The sequence below is a fragment of the Fundulus heteroclitus genome, chromosome 15, assembly GCF_011125445.2.
Source record: "Fundulus heteroclitus isolate FHET01 chromosome 15, MU-UCD_Fhet_4.1, whole genome shotgun sequence".
NCBI lineage: Eukaryota > Metazoa > Chordata > Actinopteri > Cyprinodontiformes > Fundulidae > Fundulus > Fundulus heteroclitus.
Window position 1 is genome coordinate 7,097,304 of NC_046375.1, and position 15,942 is coordinate 7,113,245.

At 38.8% G+C, this 15,942-nt stretch overlaps 1 protein-coding gene across 1 annotated transcript in view; it reads left to right on the plus strand.

The window, feature by feature from the left end:
• fut8b (fucosyltransferase 8b (alpha (1,6) fucosyltransferase)) overlaps positions 1–15,942 on the plus strand; it is a 129,586-nt gene that overhangs the window by 96,803 nt on the left and 16,841 nt on the right. The window contains exon 6 of the mRNA XM_012869111.3: positions 5,870–6,107. Coding sequence (XP_012724565.1) covers positions 5,870–6,107 — 238 coding nt within the window. The remainder of the gene's footprint in view (positions 1–5,869; positions 6,108–15,942) is intronic.

The following is a 15,942-nucleotide window of genomic DNA, read 5'->3' on the forward strand; positions in this document are numbered from 1 at the left end:
TGCAGGAATTGTTGGAAGAAAAAAGTATGTTCAAAAAAAGAGAGAGAGGGGGAAAAAAGGTTATGGATATGGTACAAGTGCAGTCTAGAAAAATACAGAATGTGATTTTTTTTTTTTTGTGATTTTATAGAAGAAGATAACATCATTGTGATAGGAAATAGTTGATTCTCTGTTTATTGTCAAATTGAGGGCATTCAGGTAAAATGACAAAGGTCTGAGTGTCTAATATGGGTGACTTACTTTTCACTCCACAAGCACCTTTTTTTGTAACACATTGTCTCCTCTGCTTCTTTCACGAAAGCAACCTTTGGTGGTGTCGCACAGCACCTTGGGATCGTCATGTCGCAAAACTCTAATGAACATTGAATAAAAGCCCTTGACCAAAAAGTTATTGTCGTATTTCTGCAGACTGTACATCATGCCACACATTATTTTTTTTTAAAAAACATCTGGATTCTTTCTGTCTTTCCTGTGTAACTCATCTGCAGATCTACACGTCTGTCCAAAATAAACCTGGTGGGTTCAGCAGAGGGTGGTAGGGCATTAAAAAAAAAAAAAAAAAACACTAAATCCAAGCCTGGGGTCCTGGCACTCAACTTCAGTAACCACATCATACACTAAACTTGTAGAAATGCTATTAAAATCACTGTGATTCAGTGTCAATTGCTCAGAAGTATACATACTTGTGTTTTTTTCCAAGTTGTTGCATTTGACCTGTTGCTTTGTGCTGTTTTTAATTAAATGAACAGTTCAAATGATTTGCAACCTTTTTAATACTTTGAACTGTACGAATACTAATGCTCTGTTTGTTTGTTTATTTTTATATCCACACATTTTACAGCATTCCAAGTTTTTTTTTTTATTATCATGTACAGCAAAATTCAGCTTGTTGCCTAGACTTTGGTTGGTAACATTTGCCCCCACAGCAAGTTAATGACTGTTGTAATCATGGGCGTCGTAAGACCTGAGGCTTTCGGGAGACTAAATGTTTTCTAGGCATCACCCCCGGATAGTTTTTTTAATAGCCCTGGAACTCCTGAAGGTCTAAAAACAACATAATTAGTTTGCATTTCCTCAATATTCAATACAGTCCTCTGCCCAAAACCATATGGGCCCCTTAAAGAAGCTATGTGCGCACACATGGCGCTGCAGCAGTGCGGCGGGTGATTCTTCTCGCAGGGTCTCAGCTCTGTAGTCATGTTGTTCTTAGAGGGTTTTTTTTTTCTCCTGTCAGAGAAGTGCACCTGAGAATGGAGATGAAGAGAGAAAAAAGTTTTCTCCTGTAACTGCAGAGCTGCTTCTTTCGGAGTCTGGTGTGACAGATTTTATCCTCAGAGAAGTGCACCTGAGAATGGAGATGAAGAGAAAAAAAAAGTTTTCTCCTGTAACTGCAGAGCTGCTTCTTTCGGAGTCTGGTGTGACAGATTTTATCCACTTCTAATTATTAAGGTGGTCTGAAACATTTCTGTCATCGTTTATGAGACCAGCGAGAATCTCCTGTTAGAACGAAAGAAAGAAAAAAAGGAGCAAATTAATAAACCCTTACAAGGCAGAATAGATAAGAACATATTTTATTGTGAAGGTCTTAAAGTGAGGTTTTTGTGTTGTCTTTAGCTGCTGTATCAGCAGCTAAAGACAATACCTATGGTTCAATTCATAGGTATTGAGGTGAATTGGTAAATTGGACCCGTCTGTCTTCATCATAAAATCAATTGGAATCATTTATTTGTACCTAAGCTCTGACAGAGGACCTGAGAAGCATCCTGCAGCGCTAAAATAATAACACTAGGAAAATTACATATAACAAATATTTGAGTTTTTGTCATGTGCGCTAAGATAAAGTAAAATGTACTTTACTGATCCCTAAATTGGTAAATTATTGGGCAGCATCAACATGACTTACAGAAAACCGGCAGTGACAAGCTCAAAGTAAGAATTACGTAGTGTAACGTAGAAAGTGTACCTAAAAATGTCTTTACATATTTACTTCTATAGCTACATACATTGTGGCTGCATTTTAAGGCTGTGCCTGCTTTACTCAGATAATGTCTAACTAATTTTTCCCCCTTCTGTTTAAAAAAAATATCTTTTATCCAGAAGCTCTCCCAAAGATAATTTAAAAGAACCACCAGGACTGTCCATGACACAAACTATGTAATGGGAGATAAAAAAAATAAACAATATTCTGAAGACGTCTTAGTTTTTCTCTTCCTAGAACAATTGTAGTTTGCTTTTTTCCTTGTCCTCCCATTATTTGCTTTTTTAATCAAGACAAAGCGACTCAAATGTACACATAAACAGAGGCAACCTAAAAAAAGGTTAATTTTCATTTTTTTTCATCTCCCCTTTGGAATAGCATTTGTTTTGAATTTGGTTTATCTCACAAAAGCTCTTTTTGACCATGGATGAGTATTTAATGAAAAAGAAATGGATGGAGGCCCTGGTCACAGCAATACGGTGGGCCTAATGAACTCAGACACGCTGCCTTCTGCCATCGTAACAAGCTTTCACGCTCACACCAGTTATGTGCATTCTAAAAAGTTAAACATCTCATGATTATGATTATCCATTAAGACAGAGAACACGTATAAATATTTGCCATAAACATTAGATTTTTTTTACATAATCATTTAAAATGGTCAAAAAAAAGGACAAAAACTGAAAATTTAGAACAAAAACTCTGGATGTCTAGAAAATTGCGGCATTCTCTAATGAGAATGTCAGAATAGAAATACACCGACATTCTGTTGCTGGAAAAAATTAAGTAGCTATAAATTGTCGACCAATTAGGTTTGATATAATTAAGACAAATTTTAATGGAGGCGTAAAGATTCCCTTAATTGGCCATTGTTTAATGGGATGTGTATTTGTGAGTGTGTGCGGTGAGGATAAGAAATGAAGGGAGAGGAAGGGATTTTATGTATAAATGTTTAGTGTTCTTTTATAGAAATGCGTCATCACAATAAAGCATCTTTAAATATTATTTGGAATATTTGAGGGTTTTTTATTGTTTTTGTTTTTGTTTTTTGAAAACGTGGCTCATTAAAGCCTTGTTGAATGTTTCTTCAGCTTTCTCTTGCACCTTTAGCTGTAAAATCTGTCAGTCTGCACAACAGGTGTTATTTTTTTTTCTAAAATAGCACTCATAAGGAAGCTGTAAAGCCTGATATGAATATGGCAGTAGTGCTGAACCCTTCTTTTATTACTGAAGGTCTTTTGCCAGCACAGAGTAAAAGCACAGGGAATGTGCTACAGTGTCTCTTTAAGTTTATTGAAGTGAGTGGATAAGGAGAGCACAGTGGATAATTACCAGAAGTTATTATTCCTGTCAAACTTAGTTGGTTTCAGACGTCGCTCCTAAACCAACAATATCGCTGCGGCCTCTCCGAAACCGAACCGCTCCTGCTGCTGACCCCGGGTGTTACCATGTGAGAAGAATATTATTTAAAGAGCTACTTAACCTAGAGAGTGCTGCCTGAGCACGCATCTGCCGTCATTATCCTTGAACCGTGCATCTCCGCGGTTGTGAGCAGTTTCAGCTGCACCATTAGCAAACCCCGGGCTTCCAGGGACGGCTCGGTCTCTCTCTGCGTGACTCGTGCCATAAAATGACCTCATGCAGATACAGTGACATCTGTCTGCGCAGAGGAGGCGAGCTTTGAGAAGGTCCTTTGTAATCAGATGCCATTGTAGACTTCAGTGGCTTGGCTTACACCCGTGGGGCTGCTGGTGAACTGGGTACCTGGAACCAGAAGGAAATACCTGTGTTGGGTCGCCGTGTCCCTTTTTTGCGGCACTTGTACTCTGAGTTATTAAAACGCGGTTCTTCTAATCAGTTCTGGGAAGGTCCCTGTCTTCTTTTGCTTATTGCTTCCTTTCCATCAACTACCATTCTTTTTTTTATTCATTTCATCACTCCTTGTTTTTTTTTTCTCCCTTGTGCCCATTTCTCATCTTTCCTCTCCTCTTTTCCCTTCTCCTTCTCCTGCTGGTGCGTGATAGGCAGCGTTAGCCGGTGGGTGTCGAGCGGCCTGATTACTCTGAACTACTCCACAGCTGCAGCAACCTAATGAGGAAAACACTCCCATCAGCGAATAATTGCTGTTTAGGAAGCCGGTTGGCACGAGCGCGCCAGTCGCTCAGATCGGCTGCAGAGCGGATCACAACCCGCTCGGCAACTCGTCGGTGGCACAGTACGCAGCAATCTGTTGCGTTCCACTTGTTTTGTACCTAAAATAGACAGTTTATTGTTCCCGCTCCCGTCTCCTCTCATTCGGTATTCTTCCCCTCAGACTGCATAATGTTGCAGCTAATTTTTGAGCTGATGAATTGAGAGAGAGCACTGGAAAATGAGAGGAAGGATGAGACAAAGGATATTAAATGATAGGAAGCAGAGGGACAGCTTAAGAATTAGCTTGGGAAAACAACAGTGAAGTAAACATAAAGCAAAAGCGGGCATTGACGAGTGAATAAGGGAAAGAAAAAGTAACAATAAAGAGATTAAAGGATGGAGCTGGCACTATTCTATATTTTTCTTATGGTTAACAAATCCCCGGCTTGTCCGTTTCCGTCAGTGGCATTCAGCCCATTTTGAAAACAAGCGATAATTTTCCACAACAGCTGCTGAAGAGCACTCCGTCTTTTATCAAAAATCACTCAAACAAAAGCCAAATGTAGATTTTCTAGCTCTATATTGTTCTAGAATCAATTGCACTCTGGTGAGCGTCTGGTTACCCACACAGCTTTGAAAAGTGTTGTAATTTGATTGAGGTATTCTCCAGACCTCGATAAATATAAAAAGAGGGGATAAATGCAGTGCGTGCATCTCCTTTTTATCCTCACCTTCTAAAATATACACCAGAATCTCTAAAAAAAAAAATAAGCACCTTCAGGCAGAACCCTTTTTGATTAGCCTTGGTAAAAAAAAAAAAGGATGAAGACCCATCATTCGATTTTTTTCACCTATCCATTGATGTATCTTTTTGTCCATCAATCTGTCTGTCCAGCCGTCTGTCCATCCATCCTTCTATCCCTCCTTCCTTCCTTTTTTTGATCATTTGTCTTCAATCAATAATGTGTCTGTCGATCTATTCTTTACCTTTTATAGAAAAGAAGCAGACACATCCATCTGCCAGTTTGTTAGTCCATCCATTTGTCTTTCTTTCCATTTATCCGTCTGTCTTTCTGTCCATCCCTTTTCCTTCCTTCTTCCCTTCCCTCTTTTGGTCCTTTGTCAGTCATATTGTTTTTCCTTCCTTACATCCTTCCTAACTTTTTCTTTCCTTTCCTCATCCAGTCTAAAATCTAAGCATTGTAAAAAAATAATAATAATAAAAAAAAAAAATAGAAAAACTGCCATAAATTCATAATGAACTATTCTATTTGATCTATTTTATTGTCAAACATCTGGGAATATAAGTGTAAAAGTCGGAAATGAAAAACGTGTAGGAAACATGGTCAGGTGGGTTCATCTGCAAAACAATTTGATGGGTTGTCATCCCCCAGAAAACCCTTCCTTATTGAAGAAACACAACACTGACTTATTTGCATGACCCCGGATACAAACCCTCTTTTTGAATGAAACAAAAATACAAAATATCAAATCTTTATATTTTATCCGTAAAGCAGAATGATGGAATGAAAAGACAGTTGGAGATAAGCTGAAGAGATCATTTCAAAAGACAAGCGGGGGGGGGAAAGGCATGAGCAGGCAACATAAAATTAGAGTTCAGCAGCAATGAAAACTAATAAAACACTATGAGCCATGTGTTATTACATGTCAGAGAGCAGCCCTCCAAGAAACACGAGTTGAAAGTTGAGCAATAAAGGAAAAAAAAAATGTTGAAACACTGTGTCCTTCTCCTCCCAGAATCCCCCAGACTGCAGTAAGGCGAGGAAGCTGGTGTGTAACATCAATAAGGGCTGCGGTTACGGCTGCCAGCTCCACCACGTCGTCTACTGCTTCATGATCGCGTACGGCACCCAGCGCACGCTCATCCTGGAGTCGCACAACTGGCGCTACGCTCCCGGCGGCTGGGAGACCGTCTTTCTGCCCGTCAGCAACACGTGCAGCGACCGGTCCGGGGCTTCTACTGGTCACTGGTCAGGTGGGTACGTCCACAGCAACGCGGTCGCAGGATGAGCCGCACACTGCAAAAACGGATCCAAAAATAAGTGAAATGTTTGTTTAAATTTGAGCAGATAAATAATATTGTCTGCCAATGGAATGAGTATTTTGACCCCTAATTAGACATTCTGCACTAGAAATAAGATGATGGAGATGAGTTGTTCCTATTTTAAGTGCAAAAATCTTATTCCATTGGCATATCTTCTTTATTTACCTGCTCAAATCAAGGACAAATACACTCATTTTAGGAAAATATTACTTATTTTTAGTTCTGTTTTTGCAGTGCAGTCAGCTCTAGATGTAGCACTGGCAGCAAAAAAAAAAAAAAAAAAAAAAAAAAGCTAAAGGTGCCGGTCCAATTGTTTATGGTTCTTATGTAAAACATGAAGTTTGATGAATGTTGCTGCCGCACAAGGGGGGTTGCTTTTCAAAGACTTCATTACCAAAAACCTTGTGTTATTACTTTCTGTAAACACAACCACTCCTCTTGTTTATGTGTGCAGTTTTCAACCCGGTCGAGTGATCATTTCCTCACATTTATATACATTTCCGCACAGGTTTAGCAGAAATACATTTCACCAGGCATAGCAGGCTTACAAAGTACTAATTCTCTGTGTGTTTTCCAGCGTTGCATGGAGCCACTGAAGGCTCTTATATTTTCACATTAAAAGCTGCTCTTGGCCGACGTAAACATATTCCTGCCAAAAATCCATTTTGACATCAATATTTAATGTCATCTTGAATATAGAAATAGTGCTTTTTCTTAAAACTCTACTACTTTTTCCGTGTATTTTCTCTCTAATAAATTATAAACGTGCAGTCAATAGTATATGTCTAGTACTTGGCTTCGAAGGTGTCATGTTTCCATTAAGATTTTTTTAGCATCTGTTTGGGTGTATGTCTGTAGCTTGTAAACAATAACGCTGGTTCTGAGCACAGCTTTCAAACTCAGCTTCCTTGTTCGTATTTCTCATTCTCACTCGTGCATGAAGCAGCCACAGTCATATGAACCCAGCTTTGTGTTGTTTCCAAAAGGGCTTTCATTTGTCTTAGATGGAGGTTAAAAACTCATCAGACTTCTAGATTTTCTTATTTTCCACTATTAAAACAAGCGATCTTTGTGTGAATAAGTCTTAATTGGAAACAAAGACAATCCATTTAGCAAACAACACAAGAAATATAAACTTTTACGCCTTAAATTAGGTCTGTTATGTTGGGGGTTCTGCAATTTCATGGTTGATTTCTGGGCTCCCCACCCTTATTGACACCCCGGCTAAAGAGCAGTGAAAAATGGCACAAAATAAATGAGCGCTTTACTGTGGTCGCATCATCCACACTGAAAATATTGAAAAATAGGTAAATAAATAGACACGGTTAAAAAGTAATTGTTCTCAGAAATCACTATTTCCACATCTTTTTACATCCCTATTAATTCTACCAAAATAAATGTCAGTGAATTTGCATTTTTATACTTTTTTTTTTTCTTCAGTTTTTTCTGGGATAAAAAATATGGCAGGACAAAAAAAGCGATTCCTCTGAGCCACTCTGTAAACTCTTGAAGACATGGCTAAACGCCTTCCAAGTAAGGCAGATGTGTCGTAAGTCAGGAAATGGCCAAAAAGAGAAAAAAAAGCTACTGGTCTAAACGTGTCATTGTGTGCAGTCAGAGCAACAACTTAACAGCTTAAAACAACTTGAACTGTGAAAAACAAAACTGCACAAAAACCCAATGTGTAGAAAAAGGCCATTAAAAAAAATCCTAATCTCAGTGTTGGAGAGCCACAGAATAGAAAAGCATCCTGGTCAAGTTCATATAGCAGTCATTAGGACGGCACCTACAGGCAGATACCAGAAAATAAGCCTTCTTGTCCTCCAATCACAAGCATAAATTACATCACACTACATTAACAATTGCTTGATAGATTCATTTTATTTTTAGAATATTACATCTTTGAAGCCTATCCTGCATATCGATATATATATTTTGACCAGTGTCGTACCTTATTTCCTGCTGTTACTTAAAAGTTGCTGACTTTAGTGTCCCCTTTAAGTTAACTGGGAATCCCAGAAGTTCACATGGCAAAGTAATATATTATTTTCCATAAAAAAGTTAAGCTCTATGGTTCTAGCTTTTCTATTTAATTGTGTTTTTACTTATTTCATTTTAGATCTCATGAGAATGCCTGATGCAAAAAAAAAAAAAACGGTTTATGCACAAATTGAAGGGCTACAGGGAGACGAGATGACAGAAAAACATGCTTCTGTTGCACAAGCTGTATATGGACTTGTGTGCATGCTGAGCAGCGAGGTTGCGTCCCGCTGAGTAAAAAGCAGAGATATCATTACTGTTTCAGACGTGATGGTTGTTTGGTTTTCGGTTGCAGTTAGTGACTCAGATAGGAGCCGGTGGTTCACTTGAATCGTGTTCATTGCTATTCCCTCCAATTTTTATAAATTTGCAAATTGAAACTTTGAAGGAACGTCACAGCTTTGCATCAACTTTGTTCGAATATCTCTCAGCTCCTATTCCCCACTGGTATCTCATCACTGATATTTTCAGCATAGCTTTAACTACTAAGCCAATGATGACCATCGCCTGAAACTAGGCCTAGGTAGTGTTTGTGGAGCCGTACTGTGCTTGTGGAAAACACAGAGGATCTACGCTCTTGAAGCACCTTCATGCCTTTCGTGTATATCAATCAAATCTCTCTGTGCATGTCGCAGAGAAATGCTGCGGCAGCAGTGAGAGCTTTAAACTTTTTCAGACGGGTGTGGGCGTGCCGAAAGGGTTCCCCAGGATAGAAATGGGTTTATAAGATTCCCTTTCTCCGCTCTGTTTCCCTGCCTGTGTTGGCTCAGGGACGGTAAAAGGTGTTGTTTGTGTGGGTGGGATTTCCCCACTTAATAAGCTATGTCAAGGCATGATAGCATTAAAATCATAACTTCATGAATTACCAGGAATTCTGGACCCAAATTAAATCCCTGGTATAATTCAGTGCTTTGCGGAAGTATTCACACCGCTTGCTTGCTTGCTTGCTTGCTTGCTTGTTGTTATTTTACATTTTCTGATGCCACAACCAGAAACCTTGATGCATTTTACTGTGCTTTTGGAAAACATGAACATAAAGTAATGCACAGTATTTGAAGGAAAAAGATATGGTTTTTCAAATAGTTGTACAAATGAACATCTGAGTTACTTTCTTTCAGAAGTAACTTAGTTAACAGAGCTCACATGTGTGGTATTTAATCTGCGAGGGCCTCTGGGGTTAGGTAGGTTGGCTGCGAAAGATTTTGCAAAGGAGAACTGGCACAGCTTTCATATTCAGTGTTTACTAATGATATGACATCTGAGGGCAGTTGATGGCACTGGGTTTTATTTAGGGCTATCAGAGTAAAAGGATTTGAATACAAATGTCTGCTCAGATTTATATTTGTGAAAAACACTATAAAACCATTAATCATTTTCTTTTACCTGATGATTAAGTAATTTAAGTAAGTGGATTAAGTAATTTCTCTCTGGGATTATTAAAGGATGTCTGATTCTGATTATACTGGAGTTCCTGCTGGTCACATCACATGAAATCCCAATAAACTTCATTGAGGTTTGTGGCTGTAACGTGACAAAAATAAAAGTCGCTGTAGGATTAGAGAAAATGCCCACTGTACATTTACTTCATTAAACCTAAAACATTTAAAGCATTGCCGAAGGAATTCGAGTTATGATTATGAAAGTTCAGCATAGCCCTATTATCTTCTCTCTCCTAGCTCCCTGCTCTCATCGATGCATTCTTCCAGCTTCTTATTTTTATCCTATTGGTTCATTTGACTTGTGCTCTCATGGGCTCCCTCTTCTTATCTCCTGCTCTCCCACTGCCTTTTCTCTCTCGTATCCTCGCCTTTCATACGTCCTTTTTCGCTTTTTAATGCATTTCCTTTCTTTCCATATGTGTGACTGTTTGTTTATAATAAAAGCTACATCATATGGCCATATGGCTGTTCACTCCCAACAAGTGATTCGCCTCTTTCGCTTTTTAAGCACTCTGAGTGGCTTTCCATACAATAATCTGCCAGTTAATGAAGAAGTGGTTTTCTGATCATCACACCAGCTAACTGGTAACCTGACTCTCACCAGATGGATGTAGTTCTGCTGAGATCCACACGGCTCCACACATCCATCTGGGATTGCTCCATTGGAGTTGTATTTCAGAAAGAGGGGCCTTATCTAAAATCCTTGCATATGATTGGATAAACCACTTTTCCATCATTTTTACTGACTGTTCGACTTCAACCACTCACATGAAAATCAACCCGTGACGCTGACATAAGGGAAGCTCTTGCCAAACCCGGTCGGGAGAAAGGTGAAAATATCGTTTCCATTAACAAAAGCCGTTCTCTGGTGTTCTTTTAAAGAATCAATATTCGGTGATTGGACAACACTGATATAGCAGCATCAATGTCACCGCTCGCTTCCTCGCTGAATCCAAACAGTCGCTTCTCTGATGCGTCACATCTACAAAAATCCCGCCCGCCGATCCTGATTGGCTCGTCCATTTTAAGTGTTATTGAAATCCCGCCCAATGGCAGCCATTCCAGATGGATGTGTGGAGCGGGGTGGAGCTCGGCGGAATGACATCCATCTGGCGAGAGTAAGGTCAGCAAACTAGATGGTCCTAGTTGAGTGGTTTGGTACGCCTGTGGTCATGCCTGGTGTGGAGACATTCCAAGCGAGCACACTTGTCAAAGCTGTAAATTGAAAGGGGTTCCTAAAGCTTTGGACAGATAAGCAGGTGTGCGCTGAATATCACAGCGATGTTTGTCTATGCCTATAAGGTAACACTGTAAATGCAGGCTCCTCAAATCTTGGATGGTATTGAGCTTTGTGCTATAAAGACATTGGTTTGCTTCTGTGACTCACAAGCTATTAGAATAATCTGTGCTGTGTTACTTAAAGCAAAATACAACCCACTGTTTTTCTTTATATAGACGTAGACCTTGAATGTACTGTATTAGGCCAGTTTTTTCACGCCGTTTATGCTTACATAGGAAATTAGTTTTTCTGGAAGCTAATGTCTCAAGTCCACAAAATTCAAACTTCCCCATAAATCTTAACATGGATAGCCCGCTCTCTTTTAAGTGCCACCCTTGGGATCTGAGACACTTACCAGAGGAAGATGCATGCTATGTGTGTTTGTGACAGGGTGTTTCTGTCAAGAGAACACATTGCTTTAGGGGAGGAGAAAAAGATAAAGACAAAGATGGCGAAGCTATTATTGGACCCGCTGATTTTCTTCTCGCAAACGCGAAAGCATTGCAAGGAATGCACATTCAGACAAAAATAACACTCTGACTGCAACTCTGATTTTCTCCACTGCAGAGGTGGAATGGCTTGTCCTACAAAAGCAGCAAATAATATATAACTCAAAAAAGCTAAGTCTAGGAAGAGGACATATAGATTGGTGATTGATGATTCTCATCCCAAAAGACTTCCTCAGTTCTGCACATGGGTTGAAAGTATCAAACGTTTAAGTTATAGTCAGAACAGTAAAGTTATTAGGGCTAGTAAGGTCACTAATGGGGCTGTTAGGGACTGAAAAGTCACCTGGCCAGCTCTGCATATTTAACGTTTGGCTCGTTATCACTTGGTGACCCAGACATATCACCCAACAATCAAACATGTAAGCTGTTTGGGTTGCATGTTGTAATGTGCGAATAGCTGTTAAACTGCCTGGGGAGACTAGTCAAAGCTGCTCTGTAGGTGTTAGAAAACTGAAAGCTGTTGGCCTGTTTCGTGTTACTTTCAATGCTAAACATAGTTGGTTTCCCTCCTCTTTTTGCGCCACCTCTTTTTAAAATGTGCTTATTGCCATCTTCAGACCAGGGTCTCTTGTTGTTGAGATGTAAATGAAACGCTGAGTCTTGATCATAGGAGAGTCGTTACAATTGGGACAGGCCTAAATCAAAATGTTCAGGTCACACCTAAAGGAGCAATGGAAACTGCTATGCGTTAGTAAAAGCTTAAACATCGCATCATAACATGTATATTTATATTGAAAAAAATTAATAATTATAGCCCTAAAGTAAAGACTCTCAGCTTTAACATTATTGCTTTGATAAAAATTTAATGGGGTAGACGCTTTGACACCAATTCATGTTTTCTTTCAGCTGCTGCCCTCTGATTGCTAATTTTATTTATATACTGTAACACAGTTGAGATCATCTGCGTAAGCTTGGTTTTAACTCAAGGATTAAATGAAACAAACACCGACCATTTAAGATGAAAAAGAACTGCATGTTCATTGATGGAGGTTCTAGTTTTGAATCCAGGAGAAAATGAAGGAATAAGACTGCTGCAGAGTCAGAGACCTATGCATTTGGCTAGGTTTCCTTTGGTTGAAATCCTTTTTACCAATGGGAAAAACAAACTGAACTTGTCCACTTTGTTCTCGAACTTGCATCAAATTTAAATGCATGTGACTGACTTTAAATCTATTATTGGATTTGATTGACACTATCTTTCTTTATAAAGGTTGGGTTGCTTTGCTTTTTAATGTGCCTTGAGACTACATTCATTGTGACGCGGCACCATATAAACAAACTTAACATTTATTCCTTAAAGCACTTGTCCCAAACATTTGTCATCCTTTTACTAAACTCCTATAAAAGTGCATTAAAATACATGCCATTATTATACTGTGCCTGAAGTCCAAAAAACAAGAGTTTGCAGTTTTGATGCATTTAATGCCAAGCAGAAAGAAAGATTTTTCAGGATTTGACCCACCAAAAACACATCACCACTCACAGCTGATCCAGGGAAGACTAGTGGATCACACTGGCTCATTGATTGAAAGGAAAAAGCATAACTATTTGAGAGTTTTTGGAATGTTACTTTGTATGCATTTTGTGAGGAGGTTCCTTGTCCAGGCCTTTTAATTTTGTTAATCAGTCTTTTCGGTCTTTAATCTTTTTTAAAACATAACACGTCGCCGCTGCGGGTCGCTTTGTTTATTTACCCATTTTTCACTTACGCATTACCATTTCATCCTTTCCTACAATCATTTTTTGCCTGTAAACAAACTGTTTCATACCCATTCACTTAAACCGTGTACAGGTCATAAATTATTTAAATTTATTTATATATTACTGTTACAGGTTTGTACTACACATTTTTTATTACACATTTCCTGTTGCTGATCCCTGTGTAGGGCACTTGACTCATATGAAATATAATAACTAATGTCCCCTGTTTCAAGCAAAATAACTTCAAAGTACTTCCTGCTGTTAGATCTTAAGTTTTGCTGTCATGTTGCCATATTTCTTTTTAGTAGACTATGAGTAAACTGTCATAGCGGTAAAGAAATGCCCGCCTGATGGGTATGACAGGAGTTATGTCGCAACATCTTTGGACCACTCAAGCACTGTCAGGGGTATGGGACACCGGTGTTACTGGGAGAGCAGTGACTACATGGTTTTCTTCGATGCTGCTTTTAGTTCTCCTAATAGGTTCATTTTATTTAGACGTTCTACTCACTGTGTATAATTGCACCTTTTTTTTAAACGATAAAAGATTTTACAAATGGTCAGTACGAAGTATCCTGCACTTGACGGAACAATTTCATGCCCCAGTTTTCTCGGGTGACCAAAACTGGAAAAGTACAAAATAGGTGAATAGGCAAAATAACAATTAACCCGCTAGAAACTGTATTTGCTTTAAGAACATTTTTAAATAGAATTACCCATTGCCCTGACAAGTTTATGGTTAAGTAATATTTTACATTGGTTAACATGTTTCTTCTGAGTGAGAGCATTATTAACCTTATGGAGGGGCCCAGCGAGTGTCCTGACTTGAATCTGATGGAGAATGTGTGGGGGGCCTCCTTCCAACCTTTAACTCTTTGAGCTCGTCACCAAAGATAAATCAAATCAAGTACCAGCGGAAACATGCAATATTTCTGCATTAAATAAAGGAACAATTTAATTATTGTGATGTTAATGACAATGTTTCTTTCAATTATTGAGAATGGTATAAATATTTTATATGCCATTACGTTTAATAAATTGTAATAAAAACCTTTGATTTTCTTTTAAATTTTATACCCGCATGTTTTTCTTTATGACTGTTATTTGAGGAATGCCTGTTCATTTGCAACCATAAAGAAACCGAGCCCAAATAAAGCTTTGAGTTTTCAGTTCATTGTCTTAGAGAAGTATTGTCGTCTCTTCCTACAGAAGAGACGACAATACTCATACTTTTTTTTCCCTTAAATTAAAATTTTGTTTGGTTACAAACTACAACCAAGTCCATAGAATAGTCTAATGGTGTTTATTTATTTTTTTTATTATTATTTTTTTTTTTATGGAGGACGCATTGCCGTCATTGGTGGCCTAACAATAATAAATATTGAGGCCCAGATCTGTACCTATTGCCTTATCTCTGTATATTGTTGCATTCATGCAGCATAGATTAAAACAGCTAAAGGCCCAATTGTCTAACAAATTTTCAATTCACAAACCAAGACCCAGTTTACCTTTTAATACGGTGGTTAGCGGACTACAAAGCTTATTTGTCAAGAAAAGTGTATTCCATTGTGGTTTCCTGTGGAGATCTTTCTGAGCGTGAGAGTAAAAGCAGAAGGAGAAACATAATGTCCCCTGACATGCAAAGACTGGAACAAGAGATCTCCAAGTTCATAAATTCTGTCTGAAATGTATTATGAATGGAGGAGCTCCGCACTTTGTGTCTTGATGGTGTCACTCTCAGTTCTCCAGTTTCATAGTTTCCTATGAAACATTTATTAGGGCCAGTACACATCTTAGACTCCAAATACAATACAGCGTTTTTTTTTTTTTCTTTCAGTTCAGATCCAGATGCATAGAGTGGTGCTGAGTGATATAGAACATATGCAGAGGCTGTGCAGTTAAGATACACTTGAGAAAAGCTTTGTGATCTAATTAAGTCGCAGTGAGAGGAAGACATACTGCATATCTATACATCTGTGCCAAGAAAAGCAGGCTTCAAAATATGCCCTTCTATGAATCATGCCAATGTTGTTATATAAGCAAAGACAAGCCTGGGAATATTTTTTCTGTTCAATATTTAATGCATGCTCTAATTTATATTCAGTTCACGCCCCAGCACGCGCGTGTATGCACGCACGCACGCACACACACACACTCATTCGAGCCTTTTTCCTTTAGTTGTTTTTTTGCATATTTTTTATCTACCCCTTTTCTGTGAAAGGCCATTTTTAATGAGTCATTATGCCATTTATTTGGAAGGGTCTTACGGAGGCTGTGTTTGCAGCTGTGCTAGAGCCTGTGTATAGCCGTTACAAAAAGTCACTTTAGTCTCACAGAGCACAGGCCTCAAAACTTGTCTTTTTACATAATTCAAGGGTTTTATACACACACAACACAGGCAAACTCAGCTTGGGGTTTAAGACTGAAATAGAGGGAAGGTTGTGTCTGCCAGGCACATCCCTTCTGGCGAGATGTGATTAGCTGCCGCTCTCTGTGTGAGTTTGAGAGTGTGAATGCAATTTCTGTTTATTGCTGTTTTTAATTCGGACCCGCATAAGTTGTCATTGTCTGACGTTTACTGCAGTTCACAAGATTTTATTTAATTTTTATTTTTTTTAACGTGTGTACATTTTTAGGGAATATTTTACATGGTTAGGTGCAGTTCGCATGCTTGTACACGCTTTAAACCTTTGTTCTGCCACGCAGGTGCAAAGCCTCTGCATTCATGTATTTGGGTGCACACAGTTGGCTTTGATGGCCTGGCAGTTCAGACTGTTGTCCAGTCCAAAGGAATGACC